Source organism: Vigna radiata, chromosome 5 (assembly GCF_000741045.1).
Source record: "Vigna radiata var. radiata cultivar VC1973A chromosome 5, Vradiata_ver6, whole genome shotgun sequence".
NCBI classification, from domain to species: Eukaryota; Viridiplantae; Streptophyta; class Magnoliopsida; order Fabales; family Fabaceae; genus Vigna; species Vigna radiata.
Window position 1 is genome coordinate 16,027,013 of NC_028355.1, and position 19,892 is coordinate 16,046,904.

Consider the following 19,892-nt stretch of genomic DNA (forward strand, 5'->3'; position numbering starts at 1 on the left):
CACAGCTTTAAACATACAAGGAACCTGGCAGGTTTTATGATGACAACTCCATTCTTTTTGTTTCCAGGGAGATACGAGAGTCAAAGTTTTCTAAGAATACCAATTAAATATATAGTTTGTGTTTGATTGCAGCAATTTCGGTGAAAAAGACATAAATCACTGTGAAATGAAAAGCAGATTCCATTTCTGTCTTAGGCTATAGGTTCTAAAACTAATGAATACATCATCATCATCATACATACCACATTGTATATAATAATCCATACGCAACAAGCCTTGCTGTATTCCCCTATAAATTCTTCATTCTTAGTATACTACATGTTCTCAGAAGAACTCGAAAGGTGTGTTTCTTAAAGAATTATAGCATCCTCTTACACACACACACACGCGCGCATTTAGAGAGAGATGGAGCACTATGACCGTGATTTCTTGGAGGAACTGATAAGTACAGAAGAAACCCAGTTCTTCTGTAATGGCTGGAGTAGTTTTGACTGTATTGATCAAAACTCTCTACCGTACCTCCCCAACTCTTCTTCTGGTCAAGAAGTTCCTCAAAGCTACAACGACTACTACCCCTTCAATGAAATCTATGGCTCTTTACTCGATGAATCCTCACCACAGATTATCGATTCTTACTATAGTACACTTGATACTCCACTCAACACCCTTGGTCAAGAGGATTATCCATTGTCCTTTATGGAAGAAGAGGACCCCGGTATGCTTGGGGAAGAGCTTAAGAATTTGGAGCTGCAAACTACGTGCAAAGCGGAGCCAACCCAGTCCTCCGAAATGCCAGTTTTCAACATCGGAACGGGTCTGGAAAGAAAAAATCGGTCAAAGAAGCTTCAGGGGCAACCCTCCAAGAATCTAATGGCGGAGAGGAGAAGAAGGAAGAGATTAAATGACAGACTCTCAATGCTGAGAGCTATTGTTCCCAAGATAAGTAAGGTATGCAGTGAGTGTGATTCATTCCTTGAATGAGTACTGTACTGACAGAAATGAGCAGATCTAATTTGTTGTGTTGAATGCTTATCACAGATGGATAGAACATCTATACTTGGGGACACTATTGATTACATGAAAGAACTTCTGGAGAAGATCAACAATCTTAAGCAAGAAGTTGAAGTGGATTCTAAAATGGCATGCGTTTTCAAAGATGTGAAGCCAAATGAAATCCTAGTGAGAAATTCACCCAAGGTATGGATTTATAAAACTCGGTTATGTAAATGAAACCGTAATGTAATAATTTCTCTGATAGACCCTTTTGAAATAAATGTTTGTTGATATGATAAATCTCCATTGTGATTAGTGCAATCCTGCATTGGTTTTTATATTATAGCCTTTTGGTCAATGCAGTTTGAAGTGGAGAGGAGTGTGGACACACGGGTGGAAATTTGCTGTGCAGGAAAGCAAGGATTGTTACAATCAACAGTAAACACTCTGGAGGCTTTAGGCCTTGAGATTCAACAATGTGTTATTAGCTGTTTCAATGATTTCACAATGCAGGCTTCTTGCTCAGAGGTACATTAGCAAACCATGTTTTGGCACTCCTTACGAATACTTACATGGCTTCATATTTTCTGTTGATTGTGTAAAGAAGTATCCTTTTTGTCTGTCATGTAACAGGAATCGGAGCAAAGGGCAATGCTGAGTTCTGAAGATATAAAGCAAGCATTGTATAGAAGTGCAGGATATGGAGGAAGGTGTTTGTGAGAGTTGAACAGAGGAAGAAGAGGAGCAAATGAACTTAGGATAGTTTTCTATAATGTTCATTGGTTTTGTTAAGACAGAGGCTAGTTTTTTTTTTTTCATCAAATCTCCAGATTATGTTGGACTCGTCCGTGTGATTCTCAGGCAAAGTTAGCAATTATTAATGTTGAATTGTGGAAGTGATCATGTAAGTGTAATAATACAATTCAAGGACGAGAATCTAGTCATTGTCCCTGAATGCATGTGGAGGGCACAAGCAAAAATGTTAAGACATAATAATAAGAGTAAAGTTCGGATTTTGTTTCTATTCTTTTGATACGGCTTTCCAATATCTCTCTTTGTGTGACTTCTATGTATAAAGACACTTTTCTTTGTAATGATGTGACATTCATAATTGAGTGCTTTTGATCTTCTGCTAGTTTTGTAAACGTAAGAACGTGATCTTCAGTAATTTTCTAACTCTAAGAAAACCCTTCCTTTATTTTCTGTGCAATTTCAATCAAACCATGTATTATTTATAAACTTTGCTATTTTGTATTTTATTTTACACTTTGTTTGTACTTCCAAACTAGTGGTGGGTTTACAGAGCGACACTGAAAAGTTTAAAGTTTACGTACTTTTCTCCAAAAAAAACAATTCTTTTCAACAGCTATTCGTCTCTCTCTCCAAAATTCGAAATGGACTTTAACCATTATAATTTAACAAGCAACCATAAATTAACAAGACCATGAATATGCCATCTACGGTGTTCATTATATAATAACCAGAACAGACAATTTAGAAATGTTACACACTTTTGGCTGGATCAAAACAACCATACCTATGTAACTATATCATTAAAGCATGATTTATAATAGGATGTAATATGAATCACAAGGATGAATTTCAGTTGTCTCTACAGAAGAAGGTTTCAAATTTCAATCACTTTTGGTCGGCACAAGTTGCCAGAAACATGAATGTGAAAGAAATTGGAAGGCAACGTGAAGATGTTGCAGATAAATCCAAAACTAAAATAGCTCCAAAAACATGAGGTATATTATTATTACTGCATGTTAGTACTAACTCCAAAACTACTGTTGTTTCAGCGAGGGTTCATATGTGTCCTCTACTACTATTCACGTTCACATTCTGTAACAAAGAAACGTAGATTCCAATGATATAATACGATGCCCTTGTTGCTAAAATCAAATCAAAGTCTTATCCAAACCTTGTTTTCTATACACAGATTTGAGTTGCCATTGCCATATAATCCAAGAGAATCTTTCAGACATGATCAATGCCCTGGCGTCACTGCTTTTTAGAAAGCTCAAATGTGGTGTAAACTCGTAAAGCCAACAGCAACGGGAAGAAGCATTTGGTGTTTTTGGATGCATGAGAGAGAAACGCATTCGATAATTTAAAAAATAAATAATATAAATAAAATTAGTGTAAATATATTAAAGTAGTAGAATATAGATTCTACAGTCTTTCAAACACTCTGTTTTTTGATATCTTGTTTATTCTCCCATCCTCTTCTATCCTAACAATTAAACTTGTTTATTTTTATAAAAATAAATAAATACTTAGTATATAGTGGGAAAAACATCAATAAATCTGCTTTATATATGTCTATTTTATTTTCATTTAACCCAAAAAAAGAAAATATCTAAGAAATAAATGCCAAAAACAACCTCGTATACCTGTCCCACGACATTATCGTCCCTACCAAGAACTGCCATCCCGTACACTTTGTGTTTATGTTGAAAAAATCAACGGACAAAAACAAATAGCTTCCATAATAATGAAACGCCCAAATCCAATTAATAAACTTAGATGCATGTTGTAAAAACGGGTCATATGACCCGATTCCGTCCGACCTTCACAATTCATAACGAGTCAAAAAATTCGAATTCGATTTGATCCACTACATGTTGATGGACTAAAGATATTGATTCACTAACTTACTTAATTACAATTTTTTAAAATAAAAAAATTATAAACTTTTTGTAATTTAAATCTAAATAAATTTCACTCTTAAAAGGATTTTAAACTCAAGATAATTCAAAATAATAAAAAAAAAAGTACAATACAGTATAATGAGTCGGGTGATATTTTTTAGGATTTTATAAGAAAATAAATTAATAAAAATAACATTAGGAGGGTTGGTGGGCCAACCTGGCTCACCGAGTTCGACCAGGATGAGCTAGGTTTAAATGAATCGGGTTGAAAATTAACCCGCATAAAAATACATTTTTTTAATTCAACCCAACCCAAACCTGTGGTGAATTTTAACAACTCTAGATACAATATTAAAATTGTATAATTTAAGTTTCAATTAATATCATAAAATTAGTTAAGTAAAATAAAATTTAGGTTTAATAGGTTCTGAGGTCCTTATTTATGCAGATTTGAGTCAATTAGGTTCCCGTATTTTGAAAAAGCTCAATTGAATCCTTTTTTATGTAAAATTGAATCAATAAAATCCTTACTGTTAAATCTTTGTAGACAGCGTTAAATGTTTTAGTTGTGACATAGTAAGATGGCATTTGATTACCATGTGTACGGCCAAATTTATTTTAAGATTTAAATAAAATACTTGTTACCTCTCTCACTTTCTCTCCGGTAGTCTCAAAGTTTTTTTCTCTCTCCATCTTTCACTTTTACGGTGAAATCAAACGAGCACCTAACAACTTCACCAATTAAAGAGGCCAAATTTGGCCCAATATCATTCATTTTAGCAACCAGGTAGTCATACAGGTTCTTCCTATACTCAGACAAATCCATTACCCTCTATGCAAATTGTTGGACATTGATAAAGTCAACTGGAGGCAGACTCTGTCCTAAAAAAAATCAACAGAAAGAAGACTTGAATACAGAATGAGGAAAAAGTTAAAATCACCATATACATTTGTTTCACTCTATTGAATAACCATGTTGTCCACTCTATTGACATTAAATTTCACCTTTGCTGTGCTGTAACTATGCCCCAGACCAAGTTGGGCCTTTCCCAAATCTCTAGCCTATGAAATCCAAAACAGGACAAATATTAAAATGTTAAAATAAATTTAACGTCGATGGGCTCCTTGACAAGTTGGAGTGTAGGGACGACTTCTGGATCCATTCGAAACTTCCCCTTCTCATCGCAATAGACGAGGGGTATGGGCCTGGCGGGGCTGGTGACCAGAGATGCCGACGAAGAAGACGGCGCGGTGACGTCGGAGGAGGACGGGGACGCGTCGGCGGGGCTATCCCTGCTTCTGTTGAAAAGCTTGAACATCTTTCTGCCTTTCTCGGGTATACACTTTTTTCTTCATCTTCCTCCGTGCCGTCCCACTCCGAGGCTGAGGCGAGTGAGATTGAAACCAAGACTGGGTTCTGCGCTCGCAAGGTCGCTTACTAATTGTAACTATTATGAACATTCAAAAGGGACATGGTAGCAACGACGAGGGAAAGGGGACCGACGACGATAAAGATTTAAGAAGGAGAGAGAAAAAACTGAGGGCTCAAAACCGGAGAGAAAACAAGAGAAATAAAACTTAAAATAAATTTACCTTTAAAATAAATCCACCTCATCACCTTTTCGTGTGACACGTGGTTATGAAATGCCACTTCAGTGTGCCATCAAGTAACGTATTTAACGTCGTCTACAGAATTTAACGAGAAAGACTTTATTCATTCAATTTTTCATAAATAAGAAATCAATTGAGTGTTTTCAAAATACGGGGACCTAATTGACGCAAATCTACACAAACAGGAACTTCTGAAACTATTAAACCTAAAATTTATTCTATTTATATAAAACAAATTATAAAATAGTCCTATTTCACATAAAATCTTCAACTTATTATAAAAAATTAAATATATGTAAACACAAGCTTTCATTAATAATGACTATTAATGAAAAAAAAAATACAAATAAATCTTTTTTTGAAGAGTTTGTCCCTAGATTACTTCACATACGCGCATCTCCCAATTATAGCCAGTTAAAACTATAGGAAGTTTGAATTAAACTAAATATAAATACAATAATGCTATAGAAGAATTTATTTTATCAGAGTAATTTGGACAGGTTAAAGCATCTCTCTTGAAAATTTTAAATCTCAGTAGTTGTTTATTTTTATACCTATGAAACATGTTTTAAATAGTGAAGAAACTTCTTTTATACAGCAATTTAAAGTCAAAATAAATTTTACTAGTCTTTTTTTATATATTATGACATTATTTTTTCTATTATCGGGATGCAAATAATTATACAATATTTATATTCTATTGTTTCCTGTCAATAAGCATACGTTTATACATATTGCGATATTCACTACTATGAAAATAATATGTTGTTTTAATATTAAACTCTAGTAACCATTTTTAAAATTAAAATAATTAACTTATCAATTTTATTCTTTAATTTTTTTTATTTGGTTAGTTTTTAAATTTAATTATGTCCTTAACTAAAATAACTATTTTCAGTAAAAAAAACTTATAAAATAAAAATCATATTGGTTCTTGTAACAGTTCGGTATCGCTTGCATGACCGTGACAGCGGCAATGGAGGGGTGTGATAATGTAGGGGTGTGATAGAATAGTGAAGGGTATTTAAGTATTTTTCTTATATTGTTGAAACTGCAGAAAGGAATTGATGCGGTGCATGAAGTGATTGCTTTATAAATTTATAAGCCTGCCACAAAATTTAATTTATTTCAAAAATATTTTACATTTTCTTACTATTTTCTTTTATTTCAAAAATACCCTACACTTATTCACTAACTTTAACAATCTTTTTCTTTTTCTCTCTACATTAATGGAGCATTTACATGGTTCAAATTTGAATTTGTGTTATATTACAAAATATAAAATTAAGATGAAACTTCAATATTAGTACTTCCACTATTTGCATTTTATAAAATTAAAAGTTAAATACAAATACAAAATAATAAACATAATAATATTAATAGTAAATAATGATATATTATTATTATTATATACTAACTTTATAANGACGAAAGAACTAAATAAATNCNAAATCTTTAANAAATAANTTTTTTTATATTTTAAGTATTTAATAATATTTTTATATTATTTATTTAATAAATTAAATATTTTATTCAAATTATTTGAGTCAAACATGCAGGTGAGTTAAAACATAGGTTTAATCATTCTAATAGTTCCTATTTTTGGTGACTTTTTTCAATTAGGTGCCTCATTTTTTCTTTTTCTCAATTGGGTCCCTATTTTTGAAAATTTTAAGCAATTAGGTCATTGTTGTTAGTTCCGTACTAACACCGTTAAAAAGGGAGACATATGTCAGCTCGTGATTTTTTTGAATTTTTTAAATATATTTTTAATTATTTTCATTTTTTTTTTATTTTTTTTCTTTTAAAAATAAAATTTGCCACGTGTCAAGTAAACATTGTGCCACGTGGCAATGACAGTGTGAGGTGGCATTGACAGTGCCACGTGTCACTGTCAAACCACGTGTCATTGCGTTTGTTTCAATTTGGTCCCTGTATTTTTATTTTGTTCCAATTTGGTCCTTCTATTTTTATTTTGTCTCAATTTAGTCCTAATTTTTTTAAAAATTTAAAAAAATTTGTTCCTTCCCAAATAAAATACGGTATGTACATTTTCCAAATTTTTGTTTTTAAATTTGTTTATGTTAAGCAAATTATTAGTAATGATGTATTTCAAATCGAAATATTTAACTCTATAAACTTTTTATGAATTGTTGAGGAAGTATTCAGACTATATCTGTGTAGATTACCTTCACAAAAATATTTATTATTGAGATGTTAACTTTTATAGGTTACTTATTTATATTATTTAGGTTAAATGATTTCTTTACTACTATATAAATAAAAATGTGTCATATGTTAGTTTGTAATTTTTTTATTTTTCTAATAAAAATTTGTATAAATTTCTTTGTAAAGATTTATATACAAATAAAATTTTGTTTGAACTTGGAGAGAAACAAAACTGTTTAGTTTTTTAAAAAAATAGGACTAAATTAAGACAAAATAAGAATACAGGGACCAAATTGAGAAAAATTAAAAATATAGGGACCAAATTGAGACAAATCTAATGACAGGTGGTCTGATAGTGACACGTGGCACTATCAGTGCCATCTCACATTGTCATTGCCATGTGGCTCTATGTTAACTTGACACGTGACAATTTTTTAAAAAGAAATAAATTAAAAATAAAAATAAAAATAATTAAAAATATATTTAAAAAATTCAAAAAAATCACGAGCTGACACGAGTAACCCTTTTTAACGGTGTTAGTACGAAACTAACGACAATGACCTAATTGCTTCAATTTTTCAAAAATAGGGACCCAATTGAGAAAAAGAAAAAATGAGAGATCTAATTGAAAAAAATCACCGAAAATAGGAACTATCAGAATAATTAAACCTTAAAACATAATATAATGTAACAAATTATAGATATTATATGTAAAAGAAACACACATATATAAACATTTTTNTAGAAATTTAGAACAAAATTTTACGATTTATTAAGTAATTTAAAAAGAAAAAAATATATTCAACAGCGAAAATAAGATTGAATCAAACTTATTTAAAAATATATATCTTGAGTCATGTAAATACTCCATTAATGTAGAGAAAGAAAGAGAAAGATAGTTAAAGATAGTGGAAAGGTATAGGATAGTTTTGGAATAAAAGAAATAGTGAAAAAGTATAAAATATTTTTAAAATAAATTAAAATAATAGAGAAGTGCAGGACCGACTTAAGAAGGTAGAGGGAGCACCACCCAATTATTAAATGTGGTGCAATATTTGTCAGCAAAACAAACTCTATTCTTTATTATTGGATAGTTGTTATTTGCACTCAATATTTACTGCGCATACTCTCGCGTTTTTAAATTGCGAAATTATCCTTTCTCTATGCTCTGCTTTTGTAGATTTTTTTTTTTTAATCTTTTTTTCGGTTGTTGGTTGATCAAACAAACAAGTTTGTCTGTCAAACAAATGTTAAAAGAAATTCTATTCCGTTATACATTTTTGTTCAAAGTATTTTAATATTTTATTAATATGTTTTATTACTATTTATGGGCTATTGTTATTACCATATATATTTTATTGTTTTTTTATATTCAAATTTGTTATTATTATATTTTTGTTATAATATTATTTTTCCAGCTTGTAAACGATGAAACTATTATAATTTTAACTTTAATTGTGAAAAAAAAGTCATTTAACTTAAAAGAAACATTTTACAGTCAACAGTAAAAACAAATAACGCACAAATTATAAATAATATTAATATTATCTTATATTAAAATAAACATAATATAATATATATATATATATATATATATATATATATATATATATATATATAAAAGTATTATACTAAAGAGTTTCGTCCTTAAAACTACTGTAAGGACCCCATAATTTATAAGGCTATTGGACCCTAGTAGGAGGCAGCAGGCCCATCAGAATTAGAGCACTTGGCTTTAGGAGGGGTTCCTTTTTCAAATTAGATTTTCATTTTACTCATTTTCCCTTCTCTCTCTAAAAAGGCTCTTGTGCCCTAACCAAATTTCCTCTATCTTCTCTCTACAACTCCACCATTTTGAACCGTTCAAACTGTGATTTGGTGCTTCCAAATTGTTCCTGGCGCAAAGGGCTTTAATTTGCACCGAACGTTCTTCAATTCCGACTGGTGAGTACACTTTCCCCTTTTCTTCAACCATTCTTGAACCTAGGGCTTGTTGTCATATAGATTTCATGTGCTCTACGTCTGTTCCTTTCCATTCGTTACTTGGTAATAGCCCTAAGAAATTGTCTCCATCATCAAATTGGTGATTTATAGGTCATGTCCTGTTCAGCACAGTGTAAGGGTTACTGTTGGAGCGTTTCCTGAATTTTTAGTTGTGAGCTTTCCAGGTAAGGGGAGCTAATTATATGAATTTATGTGTATTGGGAATTGTTTGAGTGAATGACTGAATCTGTTGTGTCCTTTGCATGTTAAGATTTACCGTGATGTACTGGGTGGGAATTGAATTGCTACTGTTATGTATTTTTAGCATGTTCTTGATTTGATTTGAGTTACTGCTTAACAATTGATTTTTCTGTGTTTGGACTTGATAAATATGGTTTGTTCTGAATGGGTTAAATATTGGACCTGGATACGCTGAAACATGTTTTGAGTTATTGAAAATGTCATTATATTGTTGATCTGATGAGGGGATATGGGCTTTGTAGAAAACTTAGGTCTGTGAGTGGAAGTGAGGCACTAGTAAGGGTAATTGAGGACTAGAACACAATAGCTTAATAAGGATATCTTAACTGAACCAAAATCTATCAACAATGTCATAATTGAATCAGGGCCCCTAAGTCTTAGGAATGAATGTTTTAGAGTTAAATTCACACCTAGGTCAGCTTATAATCACTATAAGAATAGTTTAAATTGGTTAAACATGTTTCATATCAATATTAGTGTTACAGAATTTAAATTGAACAATTGGATATGTCTAATATGTACTAAAACCAGAAAAATCAGGTTGCTGTCAAAAACTGATGAGAATAATCGATTATCTCACTTGATAATCGATTATTCTGGTCAGAACTTCATATTTTCTTCACATTTCTCGTAAATAATCGATTATCACATGTGATAATCGATTATCATAGGTAATAATCAATTATTATGTGTAATAATCGATTATTTGTTGTCGAAAAATCATACAGGACAATTTTGGGTGGTTTTCGGGGTTCCGGGTATCATTTTTGGACGTTCCTTAGGTCGTTATGGGGTTTTTGACCCTTCCGGAACTATTGGTGATGGTTTCAAAGTTGTTTCGCATGTCTAAGTATGAGTTTAAGGGGCATTGGGTTATTTAGTGGTTCTCCTTGAACTGTTATTGACTGTTAATGTATGTGAAATGGTTGCTATTTGTGGGGTATTAATTGAGGTTCTTGTTACTGTTATGTGGAGCTTGACTAAGTAATTGTATGGTGGTGCAAACATATAAGTTCTCAATATTTAAGTTATAATTCAAGTTGTATAACATGTTCTATAAGTTCAAGATCTCTTGGTGAGATCTTTAGTGTTTTAAAATGAAAGTAGAGGCTCAGCCTTGGGAGTCATTCTGACGCTTCAATGGTCAATCAAACTCACTTAGAGAGGTTGAACCATGTGGTGAGAAGTAGCAGGAGGTCCTTAGTCTTGGGGGCTCCCAGTATGCCTCAAGGCGCGGAACGGACTAACCTCGTGAGTGTAGCAGAGTGGGAAACCCAAGTTTCATAATTCACCACAGGTGCAAGACTCGCCATAGCCCGACTCTCATTTTAAAGTCCGGACGAGTCAAGTCTAGAATCTTACATGTTTAGGTTGTTTGCTATAAAATGTGGTTGTTATCCATGTACTCTCTTATGATTAAAATGTTTAACCTGTTGTATGATGTTTATTTATATAATTAGCTCACCCTTGCCTTGTTTTTGTGTATGTTGTATGTTTCTCTTTTGCGATGATCATCCTTGCTGGATGTGAGCAGATGAGCATGAGCCCACATTGGAGGATGTTTTAGAAGACCAAGACAACATTGTTGCTGCAGCTTAGTTTTTTTTTAGGATTTAAAATCTGTTAAATTTTATTTGAACTCTGATGTATTTTGACAAACTTTAGTATCTTCCCTCGTGTTTTAAATTTCTTCTAAATTTCTTGGATTACTGTAATCCTAACTTAAGTACCTTAACACTCTAACTGCTTTATCATATCATCTATGATGACGTCTTGAGTTTTATATACATGTATCTTATAAAATAGGGATGTCACAACTACACCTGACAAAGAAATACTATCTTATGGAATCAAACTTCAGACTTCTCCAATAATACACTTACTTATATATTCTCTTCTGCTCACATCACATAAGTGGTTATTGTAAAAAATAAAAATAAGGGTTAAATATGTTTTTAGTACCTATATTTTGGGACGATTTTAGTTTTAGTCCATTTTCAAACTATGGTACAATTTAGTCCTTCAACTTTAGAAAACTCTGGTTTTAGTTTTTTTTACCAATTTTTTTAAACTTTATTTGTTGTTTCAAGCACGTTTCTTAGTTAATATTGAAGCAAAAATGTGTCAAACAGTGTAAACAATCCAAATGCTATAATGAAACGTGTTTGAAACAACAAATAAAGTTAAAAAAATTTGGTAAAAAAGACTAAAACCAGAGTTTTCTAGAGTTGAAGGACTAAATTGTACCATAGTTTGAAAATAGACTAAAACCAAAATCGTCCCAAAGTATAGGGACTAAAAACAAATTTAACCCTAAAAATAAAAAACAACAATCAAGAATGCGAGAGTAAGCTAGTTAAAACCAAAAAAAAAAAACATATTTTCCAAAAACGAAGAAATAATGTATTATCATAATAAACATATAAAAGTTATCATACTTTATCACACGTAAAAATAAATCTTTCTAAACTCAATTTATTCAGATAATTTTATCTTGGTATAATTTATGAAATTATGCACTTGTGGTGATGGAACAACTCGTCCACCCGAATTACTATACAAGGTGAATTCATTCTAGAATCATAAAACTCTGAGATAGTTTGCATAAAAGGAACTCTTGTCACTCACACTACCCAAACACCTTTTTTCTACATGAGTATGGATGCTTACTAGAATCCAAAATAACATTTCACCATGACAAAAAATTCTTCCTTCAAAACACACATATAATGGGATTGCCTCATTGAAAATATTCTCAAATTTCCAAACCAAATCATTGATACAAATTTATGAATTGTTTCGGGTGTAAAGTCAAGTAACTTCGAACACCTTTATAATTTCCTCTCTAAAGTCGTTCGGGTCATTATCATTTTATTCTCGTCTTCACTCCAATATCTCTTCTTTATTCCAACCGGTCAGGGGTACCTATTAAAGATACTTTGATGCTTAAGTCAACAAATAATTCATACGGGTCAGAGCAATAGTCTTAAATGCACAGTAAATGCGATCATCTGTCTCTTACTTTTACCTCTATTTATAGCCTGTGAGATGGACTTAAGATTAGCGAAACCTTAATTACAGTCCAATCTCAGCCCATTATACTTAATCAATACTTACCTTTATCTTTGCTCCGAGAGGAGTTACTTACCAAGATCGGTCTTTCGACCTTGCTCCTTATCGTATGAACTAGTTTGTCGAGGTATCGCCTTGCTCCTGCTATTTCAAGCCTTAGATCATCCAATCGCACTTTATCTTCCATGGCTTTCCAAACCTACGGTATACAGGGCCTCCAAGTCCTAGATAATTACAATTGGCGTTGGGATTTGTTGAGTGCTTCTATCAATGTTGTTCGTTGTAGTTTGTGTCACCTTACTCTCAAGTAATGGTAAGATCTTATAATCAGGACCGTTGATTGTGACTGATTTCAACAATGACAGTAATAAACTGACAACTTTCCCAAATTTCTATAAATAGGATGGTAGATGTCCTATAGTTTTCATCATTCTCCTTCTCTCGCTTTGCTTACCGTATGACTTTATTTTTCATTAGATAATAATAATAAACATTGTGCATGTTTTTTAAAATTTTAGAATACTATGGATTGTGTTTTTTATATTATATATATATATATATATATATATATATATATATATATATATATATATATATATATATATATATATATGACATTTGAAATAAACAATTAAATATAATCTTTGTACAAATTTTTATGTGTATATGATCAGTATAATTATTTATTTGTGTGAAATTTTATGTACGTGTGATTAGTGTAATTAGTTATTAGGTAATATTAATTTAAATTTTACACAAAGAGTATTCAATAATAACGATATCTATATTATAACTTAATTTAAATAAGTTTTATTGTAGATTTTTTTTGAGATAATATTATTATTATTTTTAAATGATATTATTTGACAAAATAATATTAAAACATATTTTTAAAATCAATTTTATTAAATAATTAAGTAATGAAAAATCATAAAAAAATAATTTAAAATATTATTTTATGAAATAAAAGTAAAATAAATTAAATAGTTAAGTAATTAAAAATTATTGATAATATAAACATTTGTAAAAAAAAAGTAATTTTCTTCCTCTTTTATATTTTAACATAGAAAGTATATTTGAATATTTTAAATTATTTTCCCTTGACAGTTAGCTTTTGATAAGTTAGGTTTAGGGATTATAGTGCCATCCACCTAGGACTTCCAATTCCGACAGGGACTCAGACCTAATATTATCATCTCTCTTACACGGATGTTGCAGAATTCAATTTGACCTTTTTTTTTGGTATATATATCAATCCAATTAGATTAAATTATTACAAATTGCGAGTTATATTTTAAATGTTTAGAACTAATTTTAATCTGTTAGACTATATGTTTAAGGTGATATTAAATATCGAGTTATAATAAAATAAATTATTGATGTAGACAAAAGTCAAAATTTCACTTTGAAACTAATACCATACATATAATTAGACATCAAATATATAAATTAATCAGATTATGATTGTTTCAGCTTGATTAGTAATGTTAAAAAAAGTTGTGTTATCTATCTGTAAGGATTAATTTATAATATACTCAATCAACCATATGACCAGTGAATACTGTTTTTTAATTTATTAAAAATGGTTTCCTTCCTCTTAAAGTTTGTGTGAAGTACTCTGTGCTGTGTTGTGTGTAAATTTGATTAATAATTTGTAAAATCAATCACAGTAACCAATTATGATTTATTAAAAAAACATTTAATATTGGTATTATCACTACTGTTTTAAAAATAATTTGTACGTTCAATCTTTATTTATATAATATACTATTATTTATTTTAGAATGAAGAGGTTTTGTGGTAATAAGTATAGAGTTTATAATAAATATGTTAAAGAACGAGATTAAATAAGACTTAATAAGTCTAATAGTTTTTGAACAGTCAAAAGTACCTTTATTGGAACAAATATTTTCACATTAAGAACAATTGATAAATATAGACAATATGATTATATCACTATATTATTATTATTCTTATTTACAGTAAGGTATATCTTTATTATTATTATTACTTATTTGAGATATATTTTTATTTTGTTATATTATTTAATATCATATTATTAGTTTTATAATATATGGTATTTTTCGAAGAATACTTTATTGTTTCATTTAATAACTTTTTGACAACTTTTTGACAACGTATATGTGACAGTCTATGATTGATCCGTTTTAAATATTTTTTTTAAACATAAATTTAAACAAACCAATAAAATAATGATACGTGTTCTATTGTAAAAAAATTATTAAAAAAGAGTTGTCAAAATATCAATCTCCATGTAAAAAATATGACTTTATAAGCAGCCGTGCTTAACACTGATGTACCACTCACAAAGGTTGGGTAGGTGGACACACATTATTATTATATACCGTTCACAGTGGACTCACTTCTTTTCAATGGACCTTAAATAATAATAATAATAATACTTAGTGGATAGCTTTATGGAAAAGCAGCATTAATTAACGAATAATAATGGTTTTGTGCTTGCTTATTATATTTTCAACTTTTGTTGCCATTTCCTAATTTCATCCACACACTAATAATAAACTACCAACAGACCACAGGATTTAAAGTGCCACTCCCATTCTCATCAAACTATGTGCCTTCCATTTTAATCATTATGGCCTAATAAAACATTTTAAATCTCTTCATTTACTATTTATGTTAAAAAGTGGTCAAAATATCAGTTTATTTATCAAGTAAAACATATTCCAATAATATCAATTAATTAATTGAAATAATTTATATGCAAAATTGTCATATTACTAATAATACGTAACGAGTAATATTAAAAACATTATAATTATAGTGTAAAATAAAAAGAGTGACATATTGATTCCGTACTAAACGGAAAATGTACCTCCACCAACTCAGCTTCTAAAGTCACATCAAACATCTATCTCTAAAAATCATGTCACACCCCACTAACCACTAAGTGCACCCTTTGTCAACGATCCAATCAAACCCTTCACACCATCTTTCTTATAAAAACTCATGCTTTCTTAGACTTCGTTCATTCATCCATTCAGGTGAAATGCTAGCAGAGAACAAAAATGGAGATCGAGGACGCATCAAGTGGAGCATCCATTGCCTTCCCTCTTGGCTTAGCTCTTCTCATTGCCGTATTGTTCTTCTTTTGCAGCTTCTTCTGCTGCTGCTTGCATTGGGAAAAGCTCAGACCTTTCTTTCCATTTTCTTCTGGGAATATAACCTCTCTCCCTCATCACACTCAGCCACTCACACCCATAACTCCCCCTCCTCACAAACCAGGCTTTCCCGTCTTGGTAATCATTGTTTTCTAGTTTTAATTTATCATCTATTGCTTTTACATAAACAGATTGTTAGAAAGAGTCTTTTAACCTACTCAATTCTACAAAATTGGTTTCGGTTTGTAAGATGAATATCCGTTATAAATTGGCCTTATTTCTACAATGTTAATATAAAATATTTTTTTTGTTTTTTTTTTAGAAAATTGTTGGAAGTCTCACCTCGACTATAAATAAGATAGTTTAAATGTATATAAATGGATACAAACCTCACCTTACAAGGTAATTTTGTGGAATTAAGTTAGGCTCAAATTCCATTTCTAACATGGAATCAGAGTCATGATTGGAACCTATCTCATGCCGCTCGAGATATATATACTTAAGCCATTTAATAAGTGAATACAAACCTCTCTCTACAACCCAACCCAATCTTGTGAAGTTGATTTAGGTTTACACTTGTCACATATAAATAACCAATGGGATTTGTTTGATGGGTTTTCAGATGATGAAACAGAACAGTGGTGAGAGCTTCCCGGTGCTGATGCCAGGAGACGAGGTTCCAAAGTTCATAGCTTTAGCATGCCCATGTCAGCCTCCAACAAATGATGAAAGGATCACAATCCATGTGCACAAGGCAGAGCCAAATGATCTTTGCTGAGCAAAGTAGAAAACTGTATAGCGTTGCTTAAATTTGCAATCAGCAAACTCATCTCGGGTTCCTGCAAGAAATTTCGGCTCTACACACTCAAACATCTGTGGATAACTTTGTGCTGAGTTGAGAGAAATGATTAACAAAAGCTCGCGGAGTTGATGTAATGATTGGAAAATTAAAGCTGTGCATCATCATCATCATCATCTCTAGCTGTATATAACTTTCCTTTTGGATGGCACTGGTAGGCACTGCAGCATAGCATAGAATTTTCTCTTCTGCAAAATTTGCAGGTTGGTAGGAAGATGGTTTAAATGACAGGGTACAGGTTGGTGACGAGATCTTGAATACGACAGGGCCCTTCTGTAAGATTGCAGAGATACGGATTGTTAGCTAAGGAAATTAATTTTGCTGAAACAATTCAAACATTTCCACGGTACAAATGTTTTAAAAATGAATATATATGTTGTGTGTTTCAACATTATAACATTTTTTCTTCTCGAGTTTTGCATTAAATAATGTAAAATCTGAAAACGAGAGTAAATATTAGATTTTGTAATTATTTGAAAAATAGTGAAAATGAGATATTTTAAAATTTTTGAATTTTAACTATTATTATAAAGAAAAATGTAAATATCAATCGGATTATGTAATATATTTATGATATAATGACACATAAGACAAGTGTTAACTTAATGAATTATGCAATTTTGTAATTAAGTTTCTTTCACTCTATAACCAAAACTTAACTTCACTTATTTTTAACATTTTTTTTCTCCTTTTCTTTTTCTTTCCTTTTAAGTGTTTTGTAAGAAGAAATTATATTTTATAACACAAATTTCTACTTTTATTTTATATTATTATTATCATTTTAATAATAAAAATTTAGTTTTTAATGATTATTTTATTTTTATATTATGTGTCAAATGATAGAAACGAAGGTGGAACTCTTTCATCTTACTATTACTCCTCTTTAAATGGATTCATTAATTTTAAGAAGATATGTTTTTTTCTACCGATAGATAAATTTAATAATTCAAACTTTGCTACTTGTGTTTTTTTCTTTTTCTTATTAATTCAATTTGTGTATTTGTGTGTATGTTAAAACGAGGACAAAAAAAAAAGCCAGAGATGGTTTATATGAATAACAACGATGAGTTGTATTATGGACATCGACATCAATTTAATTAAGTGACGGACTTTTGATAGGAATGAGGAAAATTGATCTAACAAGGTACAGTCGTTATGACTTTCCTTCAAAGTCACATATGCGCATGCTTTTTGGATATGTTTGTTAAATAAAAAATAAATAAATAATGTTAATATGGACTCAGTCATGACAATAGACCAAAGTTAAAATCTAATTAATACGTTAAAATGAGACTTAAGGTTAATATTAATTATCATTAAGAGATAAATTAATTAATCAAATTCTTATAAACTTGGTAATAGAGGTTTAATTTTAAGGTAAAATAACTTTTTCCATTATTGAATTATTTTAAGATCTTCATAGAAAAATTCTGACTTGAATGTCAAAGTATTTTCTACAAGTCATTCTTTTAAACGGATAACAAGAAAAAAAAAACACAAATATTCGACTAGACAAGAATACTATACAGAAATCATCTCCATTTCAATCGAGAAAAACAAATATTTTCTTTTAATTGTGAATTCTAAAGAACACACATGATTGAAGTTACTTCCTACTCATGGTGGTAATATGTTTTCATCTAAAAAAACCCACCTACTTTACAATCTATATTAATAGGATAAATAATCATTTCAATATAATGAGTATTAACTAGTACAATGATAAAAAAAATTATAATTTTTTTATTTCATTAATTTTATCTAAAATGTATTAAATTAAGGTAAACATATGCCTATTTAATATTTAATAATCGTCATGTTTATATTAGAAGAAAAATTAACACTAGTATACAATTAATTTTTAAAATCATTGTTTTAAAATTTCATGTTATAATTTCAATAGCTTTTTATTTCATTACTACTAATTTATTTTAGTTTCTATAAATTTAGATTACCAGAACTTAAAAATTAAAAAAATAAATGTATTAGACTAGAGAAATTAAAACAGTATGTGGAAAAATTAAAATTCGTAACTTTTAAATATAGACACAAAACATTGTAAAGTTTGTATAACTTGTTAAGATTAAATGATTAGTTGCCTTTTTTTTTAAACTCGTTCTAATTTACATAATAAATTATGGCTTAAAAATTCGTATTATGATCATTGTCTTCAAAAAATAGTGTTTTCGAAATTTCTCTTTTTGTTTTTTTTGTTTTTGGGGCCGTTGCCTAACTATTTTTATTTAATTAAAGTATTGCGATTATTGGGCACGTGGTCTTCGAGAGGACGACATTAGCCCAATATGAAAGCCCAAGATTCAGAAGGTAGTATGAATTTGTCAAAGGAAGTGAATTAGAAGTACGCAGTTTTTTTTTCTCCACTTCAGTGACTTTCTTCCTGCACTTTCATGTAAGAATATTTTCCTATTTGTCCTTATCCGGAGTATATAATCTTAAAAAAAACAAAACTCTTGTATGGTTTGAAAATAAAAAATAATCTTTAAATAATATAATTCAGAAGTCAACTTTTTTTTAAATCATTTTTAATCTTGTTGGTTGGAAATGAATCTCTTACTGCTCAAAGAGGAGAAATCCACTTGTAAGAAAATTTGAGACAATTATATATATATATATATATATAACTAAAATTGAAAATGAAGAATTGAAATTTTTTTAAGAATTGTAGATTATTTTAGAAGAAAAAAAAATTAAATAGAATAAAATATGAGTGAGTAATGAAAAAAAAAAATCTAGGAGTGGACAACAAAGTATAATGTATTGTACTGACCTATAAAAGTTTATTATTAATTATAAACTAGTTCAAAAAAAATTATACTGAATTAAAATATAGTTCAGAGTAATTGAACTGAACTATTTTTAGTTCACTTATATTGGAGTATAGTTCAGTTAATTAAAAATTAAATTCGTTAACTTAGAAGGTTAAGAGTTATAGTTAATATTGATTTATGATTTTGATTTAACATCTCTAATTTAAAATTAAATGTTGTTTTATTCGGTTTCTTTTATAGAATAAGATTATTAACTGTGTATTTATTAGAAAATATAAGTTATATTTATAAGATCTATATAAATTATGAATATATGTTATTACTGGAAAAATACGTATCTCAAAAATATTATAAAAGT

The 19,892-nt window shown here is 29.8% G+C and overlaps 2 protein-coding genes across 2 annotated transcripts; both read left to right on the forward strand.

Annotated features, from left to right (window-relative positions):
- LOC106761721 (transcription factor bHLH93) lies at nucleotides 1-2,017 on the forward strand. The gene is made up of 4 exons (XM_014645291.2): nucleotides 1-948; nucleotides 1,039-1,197; nucleotides 1,357-1,521; nucleotides 1,627-2,017. The coding sequence occupies exons 1-4, from the start codon at nucleotides 406-408 to the stop codon at nucleotides 1,711-1,713; spliced, it is 954 nt and encodes a 317-aa protein (XP_014500777.1). The 5' UTR covers nucleotides 1-405; the 3' UTR covers nucleotides 1,714-2,017.
- Nucleotides 2,018-15,720: 13,703 nt separating this feature from the next.
- LOC106761514 (uncharacterized protein At5g65660) lies at nucleotides 15,721-17,153 on the forward strand. The gene is made up of 2 exons (XM_014645070.2): nucleotides 15,721-16,024; nucleotides 16,509-17,153. The coding sequence occupies exons 1-2, from the start codon at nucleotides 15,794-15,796 to the stop codon at nucleotides 16,662-16,664; spliced, it is 387 nt and encodes a 128-aa protein (XP_014500556.1). The 5' UTR covers nucleotides 15,721-15,793; the 3' UTR covers nucleotides 16,665-17,153.
- Nucleotides 17,154-19,892: the final 2,739 nt, after the last annotated feature.